The sequence below is a fragment of the Arvicanthis niloticus genome, chromosome 2 (genome assembly GCF_011762505.2).
Source record: "Arvicanthis niloticus isolate mArvNil1 chromosome 2, mArvNil1.pat.X, whole genome shotgun sequence".
NCBI classification, from domain to species: domain Eukaryota; kingdom Metazoa; phylum Chordata; class Mammalia; order Rodentia; family Muridae; genus Arvicanthis; species Arvicanthis niloticus.
This window is the reverse complement of record NC_047659.1, coordinates 114,375,376-114,391,576: the sequence shown is the minus strand read 5'-3', so window position 1 is coordinate 114,391,576 and position 16,201 is coordinate 114,375,376. Positions and strand designations below refer to the sequence as shown.

At 41.0% G+C, this 16,201-nt stretch overlaps 1 protein-coding gene across 16 annotated transcripts in view; it reads left to right on the top strand.

The window, feature by feature from the left end:
- Positions 1-14,261, top strand: part of Dzank1 (double zinc ribbon and ankyrin repeat domains 1) — a 56,605-nt gene extending 42,344 nt beyond the window's left edge. For 8 of the 16 annotated variants that reach the window (XM_076929893.1, XM_034494910.2, XM_076929891.1 and 5 more), the window contains 7 exons: positions 804-878; positions 1,940-2,036; positions 2,455-2,552; positions 5,245-5,367; positions 5,793-5,920; positions 8,682-8,756; positions 9,589-14,261. In XM_076929893.1, the coding sequence (XP_076786008.1) occupies positions 804-878; positions 1,940-2,036; positions 2,455-2,552; positions 5,245-5,367; positions 5,793-5,920; positions 8,682-8,756; positions 9,589-9,754 (762 nt within the window). In that variant the 3' untranslated portion in view covers positions 9,755-14,261. The remainder of the gene's footprint in view (positions 1-803; positions 879-1,939; positions 2,037-2,454; positions 2,553-5,244; positions 5,368-5,792; positions 5,921-8,681; positions 8,757-9,588) is intronic. The other 8 variants (XM_034494911.2, XM_034494909.2, XM_076929892.1 and 5 more) reach the window with 2 other exon arrangements.
- Positions 14,262-16,201: the final 1,940 nt, after the last annotated feature.

Genomic DNA, 16,201 nt, shown 5'->3' with positions numbered 1-16,201 from the left:
ATTGTAATGAGCATGCAGATTTCAAGCCTCATGCCTTTTCAACATTTCAGTTTGTCACAAACTAGAAGGTACCCTTTCAAATCAGACCATCAGCTCCTCTGTCACAAAACCATCCCACACTGAGCCCGTCTTGTTTTCAAGGACTGCTCAGCTTCCTTAAATGAAATATTTTGATAGTTTATATATACTTCACCCTAATCTGGAGTTCAGCAAACTGTGCCCTCTGGTTATTGGATCAAAGGTATCTCCATCCATTTACACGTTAACTGTGGCTGCTTTGAGCTACAACAGCAAGGCTAAGCATTTGCATTAGAGAACTTAGGCCTCACAAGACCGAAAAAAAACCTTACCATCTAATCTTCAGAAACATTAGCTGCCCATGTTTAAAGTTGTTTCACAGCTTACAGAGAAAGATGCTTGCCTGTGAGCTCCCTTATTGCTTGCAGAGCTGCATCCCCACCCATTCACCAGGATACCTTTTCAAACGTGATGGCGTAGCCGTATGGTTGACTGAAGGAAGTCTATTGTAGACAATATAAATTTGGATCTTGTTTCCTTATTCAGTCTGAGAGTCTGTGTCCTTGATTGAAGTATTTTAATCATTTATAATTAGGATTACAGATGGGTTGGTTTGGGGCATGCTATTTTGTTCTTTGTTTTCTATTTGTCTCACCTAGTTTATTCCCTTTGTTTCTCTATTTAATCTTCTTCTGTGGTAAATATTTTATTAAATACAGAGTTTGATATCTCAGATACTGAGTCTCACACCACAACTGAGAATGTCCTTAAATTTCTTTTTAAAGCTTATCTCTGCCACTGTCCATGAAGATGGCTATGAAGTTAGCATCAGGCTGAACTATATTCAAGTCTCAAACAAGGTATGTAATCCTTTACAGGTTATTCATGATCTGATTGAACTGGTGAATTCTGGCTTACAGTTAACATAAATGCTTTCATGTAATGACTAGAAAGGAAAGTTTCAAATAGTAGGAAACTTGATGTCTTAATTAGAGTTTTATTGCTGTGAAGAGACACCATGACCACAGCAACTGTTATAAAGGAGAACATTTCATTGGGGCTGGTTTACAGTTCAGAGATTTAGTCCATTATCATCATGACGGGAAGCATGGTGACATGCGGCAGACATAATACTGGAGAAGGAGTTAAGAGTTCTACATCAGGATCCATAGGCAGCAAGAAGTGACTGCCATGCTGGGTGTGGCTTGAGCATCTGAGACCTCAAAGGCTGCACCCAGTGACCACTTTCCCCAACAAGACCATATCTATTCCAAAAAGGCCACACCTCCTAATTGTGCCCCTCCCCATGGTTCTATGTGGGTATTTTCTTTCAAACCACCACATATGACTTTTACAAGGAATTCCATAGGATTATATAAGTACTTTGCTATTTATATAAAGAGGTCAGTTGTCTGGCACAGAAGGATTTGGTAAGAACCCACCCTTGCTCTGGTACTCCTCTGGGCCATTTAGAACTCATTGAAGTGATTATGTCTGGGATACATCAAACTTGGAAAAAGACTAGCAAAAATGTTTACTGGTATTCACCTTGACTTATAAAATAAACCAGTTTTTATATATGTTTTATATATATGTTTATATTATGTTATATTATGTTTTATATAAAATAAACCAGTTGGAAGGCTGAGGCAGGAGGATATCAAGGTAAAGGCTGGAGTGAGTTCAGAGCCATCTGGGACAACTTTGTGAGACACTGTCTCAAAACTAAAAGTAGACAGTACCCTGGGGATATAACTTAGTAGTAGATTGGCTACCTACTGTGCCCCAGGTTCCAGGCCTCAGGCCTGTGAATAGGCAGGCAAAGTATCCCTCCTGAGGAGCAGGCTAGCAACGATCATTCTTTCTGTTGAGACATGGCAGCACCATCATGAGTAATGCTTGAAATGTTTTCATTGGCCAGAGCCTGTACTTCAACAAGTCGATGAATCTCAGTGACCACTTTCTGAGCACTGTCACCGAAGGTGGGAATGGGCTGTATGACAGCAGGTCCAGCTTAGGTGAGTTATACCCTTCTGTGAACTTTCAGTAATTAGCCAAGGACAACTGGGCAAGGATCTATAAGACTTGTATAAAATCTGAAGCCAAGTCACAAAGCTCAACATGTTTCAGGCAGTTTATCTCTCCGGCTTCTCTGGAGTTGGGCTGTAACTTTTAAAGCCTTCACAGGGCTTGGGAAGTGTATTTGCTTTAGCTGGAGAGGATGTACATGTGCTCTTTAACCTAAAATTAAAATCCCTTTTTTCCCCTCTATCAGTAATTTTCCAGTTCCTGCATGGGGATGGTCAATGGTCCTTCCTTCCAGGCTTAATAAAAAATTTCTAGGAAACCCATTTTGTCCTTGTGACTTTTGAGGGGCCTCCTTGCATGTGGAAAATAAGGCAGGGTCATTTGGTCTTCAAATCTTTGTCATTTCAGTGAGTGCCTACAGCCAGAGCATCTCAGACACCCCCGAAAGTATCAAGAAGATGAAGAATCTCAAGGCCAAAGGCTTCGTAAACCCAGAGCCACTCACAGTAGGTGACCTTCTTGGTCTCTGTAGCCTTTCACTTTGATGTCTACTTGGACATTTTGTAATAGAATGCTTTCTCATTGTCTCCTCTTCTTAAATAACTGTATCATTTATTTTATGGAGATATAATCCTTTAAAAAAATTCTCATAATGGTAAACTAGAACTGTTTTAAACTAGTCTCATCAATTTCCTGGATCATCTGTTTTTTCTGGGGTCAGTTCTGAGTGCTCATCTATCTCTGTTTTGTATTTGGTTTGGCTAAATCCATGAAGATCCTTCATTGTCTAATCACTGAATAAATGAAGGGCTAGTTGGGTCAATACTGGTGGCTGGGCGGGGCTGTCCAGTGTAAATGCAGAGCATGGACAGCTGTATGAGTTGAAGTCCCTGTGTAGGTGGGTGGTTACAGATGGTTTGATTTGTTCCTGTTCTTCTGCTGTGAAGATATGCCATGAGCAAGGCAAAATATATATATATATATATATATATATATATATATATATATATATATATATATATATATATATATTTTAATTAGGGGCTTGCTTAAAGTTTCAGAGGGTTACTCCATTATCATCCTGGCAGGAAGCATGGTAGCATACAGACAAACACTGGACTATTAACTGAGAACTACATCCTGACCCACAAGCAGAGAGGGAGAACTGGACCCAGCATGGGCATTTAAAACCTAAAAGCACACTCCCAGTGACATACTCACTTCAACAAAGCCATACCTCCTAACCCTTGCCAAACAGTTCCACTGACTGGGGACCAAGCATTTAAACATATGAGCCTATGGGACCATTCATTCAAACCACCACAGTGGGATTCCACAGAATTACTAGGCAAGCAGTAGGAGAAACATTAGGGTCTCCTAGGCTTCCAATGCACAAGGTCTTTCCTCTGGTGGCAAGGGTGCTAATGGTGTTATGTGCTCCTGTATGTTTGCTTGCTTGTTGCTTTGCTTTCATCTACTTTATTTGTCTTGGGAATCCCTCAAAATCACTAGTTCATTGACAGTGGGCATTACTTCAGGATTTTCTAAAACTTTAAGGTGTTTTTTCTTCATATATATACCATGAATAATCCCAAAGGGGGCTTTGGAGAAAGTATGAAGAAGGTGCCCCCACTGCCTTCCTCATCTTGGCTTTCACTGGCCCTCGTTGGCTGCAGCACAGAGAACCATGAGAAGCAGTGAGCCAGATATGGAGATAAGCATATGTACTGCATCCTTCCTCCCCGGGGCCAGCTAGGCTCTTGGGCTTCCACAGTGGGAGTGCATGCACCAGCCTCCTTGCTTCTACCTCAGCTGCTCTGAAGACAGGGACTAGGTTTTGCTGTTGTTGTTGTTGTTGTTGTTGTTGTTGTTGTTGTTGTTTTCTTGGGTGTTTTGGGGTTTTTTGTTTTGTTTTGCATTTGTTTTCTTTTGCATGCTGTTCCTGTAACAGGGGCTTCACAGGCAGTAGTAAATTTGGGAAACGGGATTGTTTATGATTGTTTGTGCTCTCCACCTTCCCTGAGTTTGAAATAGTAACTATAAGTATAGAGTTCCTTAAAGTAGCAGCTTATCACTTTAGAGACCACATCTCCTTAGTCTGTGTGTGACCCAGATCTGCTGCTGTGTGCCTTTACTTCTTATCTAGACTTACCAGCTCCAGCTAGGTAGTGATTATTTTGAGTATACTCAGATGTGGCCCCAGAGCTCATGAAGCTGACGTTCTAATACATTTTCCCATAAGGTACAGAATTCATTGTGACTGGTACCATACCCAAGACCCATGCTGCGGTTTCTCTAATTTGGATATAGTACCTTGTTCTAAGAAAGTCATCAGCGAAGTGACATGGCAAATGAGGGTAATGTAGCCTGAACTACTGATCTTCTGAAAGGCTGAGCAACCCAGGAAGGCAGGGGGATTAGGTTTTGTCAACACTTTTACAAAGAGCAGGATCCAGTGACAGAAGCGTACTAAAAGCAAAGTGTTTGTTTGGGCTAACTTCCTTCAGGCTTTCAGTATTTGAAATCCTTATATATAAAAAACGATGTCAAAGTCATATAACAGAACATTTCATAGCATTTGAAAACATAAAAGAAATTCTTCATATGTCTATGGGCAAATGTATGTTTTCTAAGAGATGGGCTCTGTTGGTTCCAGTTCTGAGGTGTTTGTGATCTGTCACAGTGGCCTGGCCTTGAGCACTTTAGTAAGCCTGCAGAGTAGATTCTAGGTTTCACTTACCTGCCTTTCCTAGAAATATTCATTACAAAGCTAGCAAAGTTTCTGAGGTTTGTGAGGTCTCTCATGAGCCTACTTGCCCTTGATTGTATAAAACAATGTCGATGCAGTGTCCTTACCCAAGCCAAGCTTGGGGACTGAGCACAGGTTACCCATGTTAGTTACACAGAGATGTCAGTACTGCTGCATATGGAAGACTATGGACACCCAAAACACTCAAGAGAAACACATTCTCTCTCTCTCTCTCTCTTTCTCTCTCTCTCTCTCTCTCTCTCTCTCTCTCTCTCTCTCTCTCTCTCTCCCCCTTAACACTCACCATCCATGTGGTTCAATAGAAAATGTGGCTGCAAAGCTGGGAGAGGGAAGGGGATTGGGGGATTGTGCCTTGAATGTTGGGGCTGGGACTCTACAACACAGATGCACTTAGAAGATGAAGATGACCACATTCTGTCATCCTGCAGCCTGAAAACAAACTCCTGCTGGAGGAAGTTGGCTCCACAGGGAAAGGAAGACTGTCTGTGCTGGAACAGCTGCTGGATGAAGTGAGTGCCATCAGAACGGGCCTCTCTGCAGAGATCAGCCTGGTTTGTGCCTGCTGCCTGTTAACTAAACTCTGTATGCAAATGGGGTAAATGACGAGTGAAGAGCTTTACACTCATTGTTACACTGCTGACTTTATAGCAAGCAATCATGTAGACAAGCACATGTGAATCCAAGTAATGTCCATGAAGCTAGACAGAATCCCTGCTCTGTGGCCAAATTTACCTTCAACCTGCTTTCCTACCATGAAAAGGTGGCTCCTCCTGATGTGGGGAGAAGTCTTTAACATCTGGGGGCTGCTTCATTATAGTCATGTTCATGAGATTCCTCATTCTCCTTTCCTGTGACTTATACTCAACTCAACGCCATCATCCCATTCTAGGACATTTGTTGTTCATGGTGGGATGGCAGATGGGCAATGTTGAATTCAGGGTTTTATGGCAAGTTTGTCCTTTTCCATGACCCACAGGGAGCAGACCCTAACTGCTGTGATAGTCAAGGTCGACCTGCTGTTATTGTGGCTGTTGTGAATAAACACTATGAAGCCATTCCAGTTCTCGCTCAGAGAGGAGCAGACATCGACCAGCAGTGGGGACCGTAAGTGAAACATTGAAAGGGCAGTAGAGTACCCTGTTGTGACTAGGTATAGCTCACAGGGTTCTGTTGCAGTAGAATCAGTCCATACAGGTGCCCTGTTCAGCAGGAACCTTAGAACTGCTTTAATCTGTTTCAGCCTTAGTAAGAGACTGAGCAGGGTGTGTTCCAAAGCTAGTGTTTTAATTTCTTTGTTATTCCTGTGGTTAAAAGCCCAGATAGAAACAACTTACAGGAAAAAGGAGGGCATAATTGGGCTTACAATTCTGGGAGGATGTAGTCCAAGCTGGTAGCAGGCAGGGAAGGTATGATGGCAGGAGCAGGGGGCTCTCTGGTCATGTTGGATCCACACTCGGGAACAGGAAGTGAGGCAGAGCTATAAAATATCAAGATCCACCCAGTGATCATCCCTAGTGAATCTCTACCTCCTAAAGGTTCTACTGCCTTCTAGAATAGTGCCTTGGGGAACATTTCCTTAAATCATGACACTGAGTTTGAAAAAAATTAAATACTCAATTGGGTCACCTAGCTTATTAGGCTCTATAAAAGACAATGCATTTGCTAACCTATTAATTTTTACCTTTTGGGTATTTTTATGTAGAAATGGCCAACCTAAAACTTGCTAATGTTGGCTAATCTGGCCTTGAATTTGCAATTCTTCTGCCTCTGCTTCCTGGGTGCTGGGATTATAGGTGTGTGCCACCACATCCAACATGAACTTGTCTGACTTTAGCAAATCTTTAACTCTTGGAATAGTGGACAAAGTTTTTGTCATGATCCAAACTGTTAAGAACTTTACCAAGTAAAGCAAGACTTTATGAAAATACATCCATGAATTTAATGCAGAAAGAAGGCATTGCATAGTTGCCTGCAGGTGCCAGTACCACCGGTGAGTAGCTGGCATCCATCTGAGGATGAAGAAGTCTTATGTAAAGTCATTCACTGTCCAACCTCAGAACCACCTTGACTCACAACCCAGTTCTTATCTGTGATTCTTTGTTTGCTTCCAAATTACTTTGGAGGATCCTGGAGTATATATCATTTATGACAAGCTATCACAATAGAAATGTTTGAGGATGCTACAGGCATCCAGATCTCTTGATTCCTGGATTCTTAAAACAGACAAGTTCAAGGCCTGGCTTGGTGAGATGTGTTGTTGGGTATTTCCAGCTACCATGGAGAGGGGGGGCAAAATTCCCATAGCTTTGCTTCTGTTATCTGTTTCAGATTCTCTTGTATTATTATTCAAAACATATTCTTTATGACTACTATTCATTTTGGTTTTCTTTCAAATGAATTATATGCATTTATAAAATATGTCACTATGTCTGTTGGTACACACCTGTAGTCTCAGCACTTAGGAGGCCAAAACAGAAGGACCATGAGTTTGAGGCCAGACAGGTCTATAATAACAAGAGCCTGTCTCAAAACACAGGAACTATATGGTTTTTTGAGAGAATTTTTATATTTCCCATAAGACACGTATATGAGAACATACTGCTCCCTTTCAGTTTTATTTCACAGCAGAATATTTGATATACATTATAAAACCTTGTTGACTTTCCTGAGTTTTCTGAAGGTTTATATTCACCGTGCTACCACCCTTTTCGTTTTCCACACCTTTGCCTCATTGCCTTGATCATGGAATGATGCTGTTGGGGGGGCGGGCATAAATAAGGTCTCAATGTATAGCTCTGGCTGGCCTTGAATTCACAAAGATTCACCTGCCTCTGCATCCGGAGTCCTGGGATCCAAGGTGTGCACTACTGTGCCCAGAGATGCTATTTGCTTTATAATATACTTTATATAATCCAAACAAACTTTTCATAGCACTTAAGCATGATGCCTTGTGCCTGATATGCAAGTCACTTTTTGAATGGTTCTTCAGTAAAATGAGTTCTGGATTCATAAACAGCCCAACTAAGAGTTTGAAACTAAACTGTGCATAGAAAAAGTTGCCATTTTAATGTCCTCTTTCTTAGGCTCCTTACATACTTTGTCAGCACACCAGTGACACAAATGCACATGTGACCCCATCTGACTGTGAGGCAGTGCCATTGCAGGTCTGCTGAAACCTAGGACCAGGACTGAGACTGTGCCTATCCATTTGACTACATGGTGCAATAGTCCCACTCCCACTGCATTGTCAAGGTTGCCCTGAGCAGGGTTTATTTACATGAGTGGAACACTTTTAGGGAAGAAAGCCAGACTAGATGCCACTCCCTCAAATCAAACACAGATTTCTTCTTCCTTTTTAATAGTTGCCAGTAAAGGAAAGTAGACTTGACCCCAGAGAGTAAAATGGTGTTAAATCTAGCTCAAATATATTCATCTAAAAAGTTTAGACCTGAGCTGGGCATAATTGAACACACCCAGCATTTGGGAGGCAGAGGCAGGTGGATCTCTGTGAGTTCAAGGCCAGCCTGGTCTATAGAGTGAGTTCCTGGACAGCCAGAATACATAGTGAATCCAATCTAGAAAAGGCAAACACAGCAAAGAGTTTAAGCCTTTCAGCATGGCTCAGTAGACCCAAGGAATCATGCCCCATTCCCTCCATCCTTCCACTCTCGGGCATCAGCCAGAGATCTGGCTTTTCTGTAGCAGAGAGGCTTAGTAAGTTATTCCTCAGCAAACCAGAATTAGAACCAGTAAGATGATTCAGAGGATAAAGGTACCTATCACCAAACCTGAGGACCAATGTTTAATCCCTTCCCGTTGTCCTGATAACACTGGATTTACCCAGAAAAATTTTTCCTACAAATAGGTTCAGAAATACAGCTCTTCACGAAGCAACTCTACTTGGCCTGGAAGGAAGGGAGAGCATCGCCACTTTACTGGGGTATGTTCGGAAAAACTGAGGGTACCAGTGACATCTCCACTAACATTTAGCAGTGTCGGAACGACCCTACCTTCTGAACCGTTACCCCTGCCAATGAAGGCCACTATCACACAGTGAATGTTACCCTTATTGAACATGGTTTTTGGACTTTGATGCAGTTGGGACAAATGATTAGGGCAGGCAATTGAATATTTGAAATCACACAGCCCCTTGAAAGGTCTCAAGGTTGTGTAAAAAGTATGATTATTATATTCATTCATATATATATATATATATATATATATATATATATATTAATGCTGGAAATTAATACAGTGGAATTATTCCTTAACCAATTTTCCCCGTATAACCACATAGAGACCTTTTAATATTTCAAACCCTTAGTTAGGCCTTAGCTGGGCAGACTCTCAACCAGTTCATCTAAGTTAACCTGACCAACCTAGCCCCAAGCAGCCACATGACTAGCTATACCTTCCAGGCCTGTGATCATGTCTGTCGTCTCCTCCCATGCCTCCTGGTGACATGAAAGGGCTTTTTTCCCTTCTTCTTCCTAGAGTTCCTTTCTCCCTCCCAGGAAGTCTCACCTTCCACTTCCTGCCCGGCTAATTGGTCGTCAGATTTTTAATTAAAGCCAATCAGAGGATGTCTTAGGTAGGTTAGGAAAGACAGACACATTTTCACATAGTGTACCCCACAAGGTAGAGTCACTCTTAGAGTTGAAGCCATAGTGTCCTCTTAGGGACTTTTATGGGTTACATTGGCTTCTAGGCAAGGAATAGTCAAGCTCTGTGGGTCATAAGCCTGAGTGATTCTTTCTCCACTTCCTTCCCAGGTGCAATGCAAACACCCAAAAGAAGAACACAAGAGGCCAGACAGCATATGACATCGCTCTGGAGATGGGGGATGACCTCACCTCTTCACTCTTTGCCACCAAGTTCACCCAAGGTCTGGAGGACCAACTTTCTCCACCTGGGAACCACATCGTAGGAGACAATTAGATATGAGGGATTCAGGAGGTTGCAAAGAGACTACCCAGCTATAGATGTTCTAATTTTTGGAATGTGTATTTAAGTATAAGAATTAGGGTTGAAAATAACTCAAAACTCTGTGTGTGTGTGTGTGTGTGTGTGTGTGTGTGTGTGTGTGAGAGAGAGAGAGAGAGAGAGAGAGAGAGAGAGAGAGAGAGAGAGAGAGAGGAGAGAGATTGTGTGTGTGTGTGTGAGGAGATTATGTGTGTAAGAGAGAGATTGTGTATGTGAGAGAGAGAGGAGAGAGATTTGTGTATGTGTGTGTAAGAGAGAGAGGAGCATTTGTGTGTGAGAGAGAGGAGAGATATTGTGTGTGTGTGTGTGTGTGTGTGTGTGTGTGAGAGAGAGAGAGAGAGAGAGAGAGAGAGAGAGAGAGAGAGAGAGAGAAGAGATTGAACCTAGGGCCTTGCAGATGCTAAGGCAAGTGTTGTACCACTGAGCTATATTCCTAGCTCTATTTTTGAAATAAGATCTCATAAAGTTGCTCAGGCTGGCCTTGAGCTAACTCTGTAGCATAGACAGGCCTTGAACAACATGGGATCTTCCTGCCGCAGCCTCCTAAGTAGCTGAGATTACAGGTTGTGACAAACCTAGTTTTTTCTTTAAGTTGGTATAACTACTCAATACCACATACACCTTAGAGTATGGTAAAATTAACGTTTTGTGTTTTATTGTTTTGTTTTCCTTTTTTTCTGAGACTATATAGACATGGCTGGCCTAGAATTTGCTATGTAGACCATGCTGGCCTTAAACTTATCACAGAGATCTGTCTCTGTCTTCCAAATGCTGGCATTAAAGGCACGTGCCACCATGTCCAGATTTTTTTTAATATTTTATTGATAATTTTGAAATTTGGATTTTAATTTTTTGTTTTTATTTATTATTGTTTTTGAGACAGGGTCTCATGTGTCTTGTCCTTGAACTTGTTGTGTAGCTGAGGATGACCTTGAACTTGTTATCCTGTTCCCTCCATCGTCTAAGTGCTGGGATTACAGACTTGTACCACCACGTTAGAGTTTATGTGGTACAGAGGATTGAACCCAGGGCTTCATGCATGCTAACCAAATACTTTACCAACTGAACTACATTCCCAGCCTGGTTATTAATTTATCTTTCTATAGATAATAATTACTTGTGGTCAAAAGCCAAAAAATATAAAGTACTATATAGTAAAGTTCTCATCCAGGTTCTTCAACCATTGCTTCGTCCTCAGAATCAGCCATGTCTCTGTAGAGGTGGAACAACATTATATAATCACATATTTATGTGTATACAAGGAGTATAACATAAAAATATATAGCACGTATATATCCTACCCTATAATATAGCTTAACTAAATAATTTGTAAGAATTCATAGCAGAATGGCTGTATCCTTTCCTTAGCAGAAAGTAGACAGTGTATCTGAAAAGTCTCTTCCCAATGTTCAGAACTGGATGACCCTGTTTTGTGCTCCCTCAAACTGGACTCAGTCTATCTCTGGTCTCTTTTCCCTCCTCCCAGTAGTTCTCCCTGCCTGGTGGTGACCCCTCACCCACAGCAGACAGATGGCTGAAAACAATTCTACTTGGATGAGAGCTTTACTGGCTCTTCCTTTCCTACAAAGGATCACAGAAGTATGTTCCTAGGAATGGGTTTAATATTGATGTAACTTAGATTCTGCTAAATCTGCTGAAAGCAAGAACACACTTACTTAGCATGGCATTGTGTTTCTTAATGGCTGTTCCTCTTGCCCCAACTCACGTCCTCACCCTTGATGTGATGTTCGGAACATCCATCAGGAAAGATTGCCACTGTCTATAAGAGACCTGAGAGGTCTCTTCCTACAGATTTGTGGACATCTGGTTAGTGCTACCAGATGCTTCTGTGACTACAGTTTTACAGGTGTTTTGTTTTCTACCTTCTGGCAAGTCTCTCAGGCTCCTCCTTTGGAGAACATTCCACGTTCTCATGGGTCATGGTCCTCCAGCAGCTATCTCTCTCTCTCTCGCTTTTATTTACAAAATAGTACATGTGAGTCTACTTGGAAAGAGAGGTTAACTGCCATCTTGCCTGCCTCTCTGTGTAATGGGTGACACAGTTGGTCACAATCAGTGACCCAATAGTAATTATGATCTCACATTCCTTAGAGCTGCTTTTGCCAGAAGTTACTCTATAAATCCTGTTGAGCAATTTGAACCCCAAATCTTCTGCCTGGTTATCTGTTCTGTGTACATCACTTGAAAACCATGGAACTATTCCCACACATACTGGCACACTCATCGAGTTGACATAAAACAGTCTTAGATACAGCACTGGGGAAACACAGACAGAAAGTGGCAAGAGAAGACAGAGAAATCAGACCAGCTAAAGCTGTTGGAACATTATGGTAAATGACATCAATATGGTTCTTAGAACATACAAAAGAGGGTAGGTAGGTAGGCCAAAAATGATAAGTCCAGTTGAGCAGGGAGAGGCTCGGTGACCATTCATGAGTGGAGGCATTGATGGGATAGAGAGGTCATCTGAAGGTTAGACTTGCATGGTCCAAGGAAGGAGCATCTGATTAGCAGAATACTTCTCCAGACTGTTGTCCATATAGGGCATTAGTGGATAAAGAGGACTATTGAGTTCTTAACTGATTGGTGGTAACAGTCCAACCAAAGGGACATTCTATAGAGCCTATGCTGTTTGGTGTTAGGTAAATTCATAATGCAATCCTCTGGCGTATGCTGAAGACAATATGTACCCCATTCCCCACATAACATATCTGAAGGCTTCAGTAAACTTCACAGGCTGATCTCCTTGTAATCCCCTGGGGTCCTCTGTCTTTAGCAAAGTTGAATTTGTAAGGTTGAGACAAAAATGGTATTCTCAAGCAGGTACATAGTCTCCTGTGACAGCTAAAGCAGAGCTCTCCATTGTTTTTTATCTGTTACCATTTCGGCCAGTCTGGATCTTTCTATCTCCGTGTCTCTGTATCTATTGTAAGAACCCAGGAAGAGCTGTAGATTTTCTTGGTTGGCATTTTTGGTGGGATGCAGTCTATAGGTTTGAGTTAAGTTCAGGTTACCCAAAGTGTTGAGCCAAAAATAGTATCTACAAAACATGGATCAAGTCTGAGAGTCTAAAAGCTGCCTAGACAATTCAGCTTTGAACACAGGCCTTCCACGTATTCTAGATTCATTGAATGCAAATCTTTTAAAGGTGTAGGCAGCACTTAGGCCAGCTCATGCATTGTGTACCATTAGGACCCTGTTGGGAATGGGTCTGCACTTTCTTGCCTACCAGAGACATCCACGTGGCAGACAGCAAAGAGCTGGTGGTCCCTTGCATATTCTCAAGATTAACATGTTGAAACAGGATTTTTGGTTGTGTCTAATACTGTGAAATAACAGTATAAGTAGTCTGTTTCCCTTCAGTAAGCTTCTTCAGTGATGTGACCATACGGGTTGTTTCTGTGTTATATTCCTGACAGCCAAAGTCCTGAAGGTGCCTTTTCACTTTAAGGTGGTTGATCACTGAGTTATGAGAAATAGGTGAGAATAGAGGAGTCCCAAGAATAAGCCTTTAAGAAATGTGGACTGGTGAGATGTCTTTTAGTGGTTGAAGGTGTGTCTTTGAAGGGACTTGTGGGATCTCCTCATTCTCTTTTGCTTCCTGGTGATGAGGTGAATGGTTTTGTTCTGGTTTGATGTAGTGCCTTGCCACAGGCTCAAAGGCATGGAACCAAATGATCATGGACTAGAAACTTCAAAATTGTGAGCCAACACCAAACTTTTTGTTTGTAAGTTATCTCCAGTATCGTGTTATAGTGATGAGAATCTGACTAGCACAATGTTGTGCCTGCATGCTTACACACCAAACCTCCATGCCTGAGGCTTTAACTCTTATGTTTAATTATAGCTTCTGGCCCAAGGTGGGTTCTTAGGAAATACTTGTGAAAAATCACTTCATGGTATTTTGAATGGTCAATGTGCCTAAAGGATAGCTTTGCAAAATAGATATCTCAGCTATTAAGTGTGGAAAACATTTATTTTTCTGATATAAGGTTATACTCAAAGTGAACATGCATATGCTAGCAAATTTCTAAAATGAATCAATATCTTGGTTGTATTGGCCTATGCACTGTGAGAAGAGTAATGTTAATGCAGGTTTTGCCTCCTGGACATGTGTATAGTTGAGGTCTCAGCAGAGTTATCAACTGTGCTTAATCCTGTGTTTATCCTGTGCAGACAAGTGATTGTCTCATAAAATATTTCATTCTTAGAGCACTATAAGAGTCTAAAACAGCAGAAAATTCAAATAAAGTAAAAACTGCTGAACTACACATTCTTAGAGTGTCTGTTTTCTCAAAGTTTCTGTGCATGTCAGATCTCAGCAAAGTGATTAACTGTTTATCCTGTGCAGACAAGTGATTGTCTCATAAAACATTTCACGTGTGTTGTAAGAATCTAAAACAGCAGAAAATTTAAATAAAGTAAAAACTGCTGAACTACACATTCTTAGAGTGTCTGTTTTCTTAAGGTTTCTGTGCATGGACTATTTCAAATAACTAGTTAGTTTTGTTAAATAGTATCTATTTCCTTATAAAAGTATGATTTAAAGAAAAGTGTGTTTGTGTGTGTGTGTATGAACATGTGTAGGGGTGGTTCACACTCCTGTGGTGCTCACAGAGACCATAAGAGGGCATCGTGTGTCTTTTGATCTGTACGTACCTTAGTTTCTTTTCTGGTTGCTCTGATAAAAATATCCTGACGAAGCCAACTTAATTTATATGTGGAAGACGCTTGAGGGAGCGGGCCATGTCACATCCATAATCAGGAACAAAGAGCAGTGAATGCCTGCAAGCTAGTGTTCAACTCCACGTTGTCCACTCTTTTATAGTCCAGGATCCCCTGCTTAGGAAATGGTGCCACCCAAAATGATTTGGTATTCCCACCTCAAATTAGCATAATCTTGTCAATCCCCCACCAATGTATGCATGCCCACAGTGCATCCTGATGAAGACAGTCCCTCAGTGAGACTCTTCCTAAGTGATTCTATGTTGTGTCAAGCTGACCGTTAAAATTATCATAGGATACCAAGAAATGGCATTACTGCTGTTTTTAAAAAGGACTGCATCACCTATTCCTTCTATATATTTCTTTCCTTAAATCCCTCAAAACCAAGGAAATAAAAACAATCTACTCTAAGGCTATTTAGTGTATATAGTGTGTAATAGTGTAGCCCTATTCCTGTAGGGTTAAACAAAATAAGTTGTGATCCCAGCATATGAGGATTTGCTATGGCCTTGGAAGAGAGAGAGAGTACATGTCAATCAACCTGTGTGTGTCGATATCCAGTGGACTGTGAGGCAATAAAGGGACTAAAAGCATGTGCAGTGGCTCAATTTGAATTTTTAACGCTAGTTCTGGGACATTTTTGAAGACATGTCACAGAATTATACCCAAAATAATTCATAGCTCAAGCCAATGTGAATGAATAACCATGTTTCTGGGCTAGTCTGGAACAAAGAAACTGCTTTAGTAATTAGGTCAAAAAGAAAGAAAACCACAATCAGAATGAATATGGATCTTGAAAAGATGCATTTGCATGGTGTTTGAGGTAAAAATTATGGTATTTAACTCATGCTGATTCCCCCATCCCAAAATTATGCAAATCTGTTATATAAACCTTCTTAAATCATTCTTGGGGGACAATATGGCATGCACTTTTGCCCACAATTTCATTTCTGGCAAGTTTAGGTGAAAGGTCATCTTTTTCAAGTCACATTGGACCCTCCCCTCCTCAACAAATGTATCTTGAACAAAACTCACTTTCTGGAAGAAAGGCTAGCAAAGAGCTGATATGGGGTAAAACACACACACACACACACACACACACACAATCACCTTGGTCTGAATTTATACTTTTGAAAATCATGTTTAGGAGCCATTGTAGAGAAATTATGGCACAGATCTCATGTCCAATAGGAAGTTAGAAAATTTAATGAGTATTTTCTTACTATGTGTGCAGAACAGGGCTTATTCCCCCACTGCAATGCCTATCAAGTAAAGATATTTGGATGAATTATAGAGTTTTTAAGCTACACTAGAAGAAAATTCTGGCATAGAAATTATTTCTCAAGACTTTTCTATTTGAGCCAAGTTGACTGAAAAATCATACTTCAATGCCATTTAGAAGAAAACTCTTGCAAGGAATATGTAATAACAACAACCGAAAAAAAAAAAACCTCCATGATTTCAGTGAACTTGTTAAGAAATTACATTTTCTGCATATCTTAGAAGATTCAGTGCCTATAAGCCTCCACACTTGAACATATGTAAATGAAAATACCACATTTCCAGGAAATCTGGGAAGAAATATGGCTTTTTTTTCTCCCCCAAGTCCCTACTATTTAAATAAATTTGGATTTTAATTTGTTTCTTGATTACATG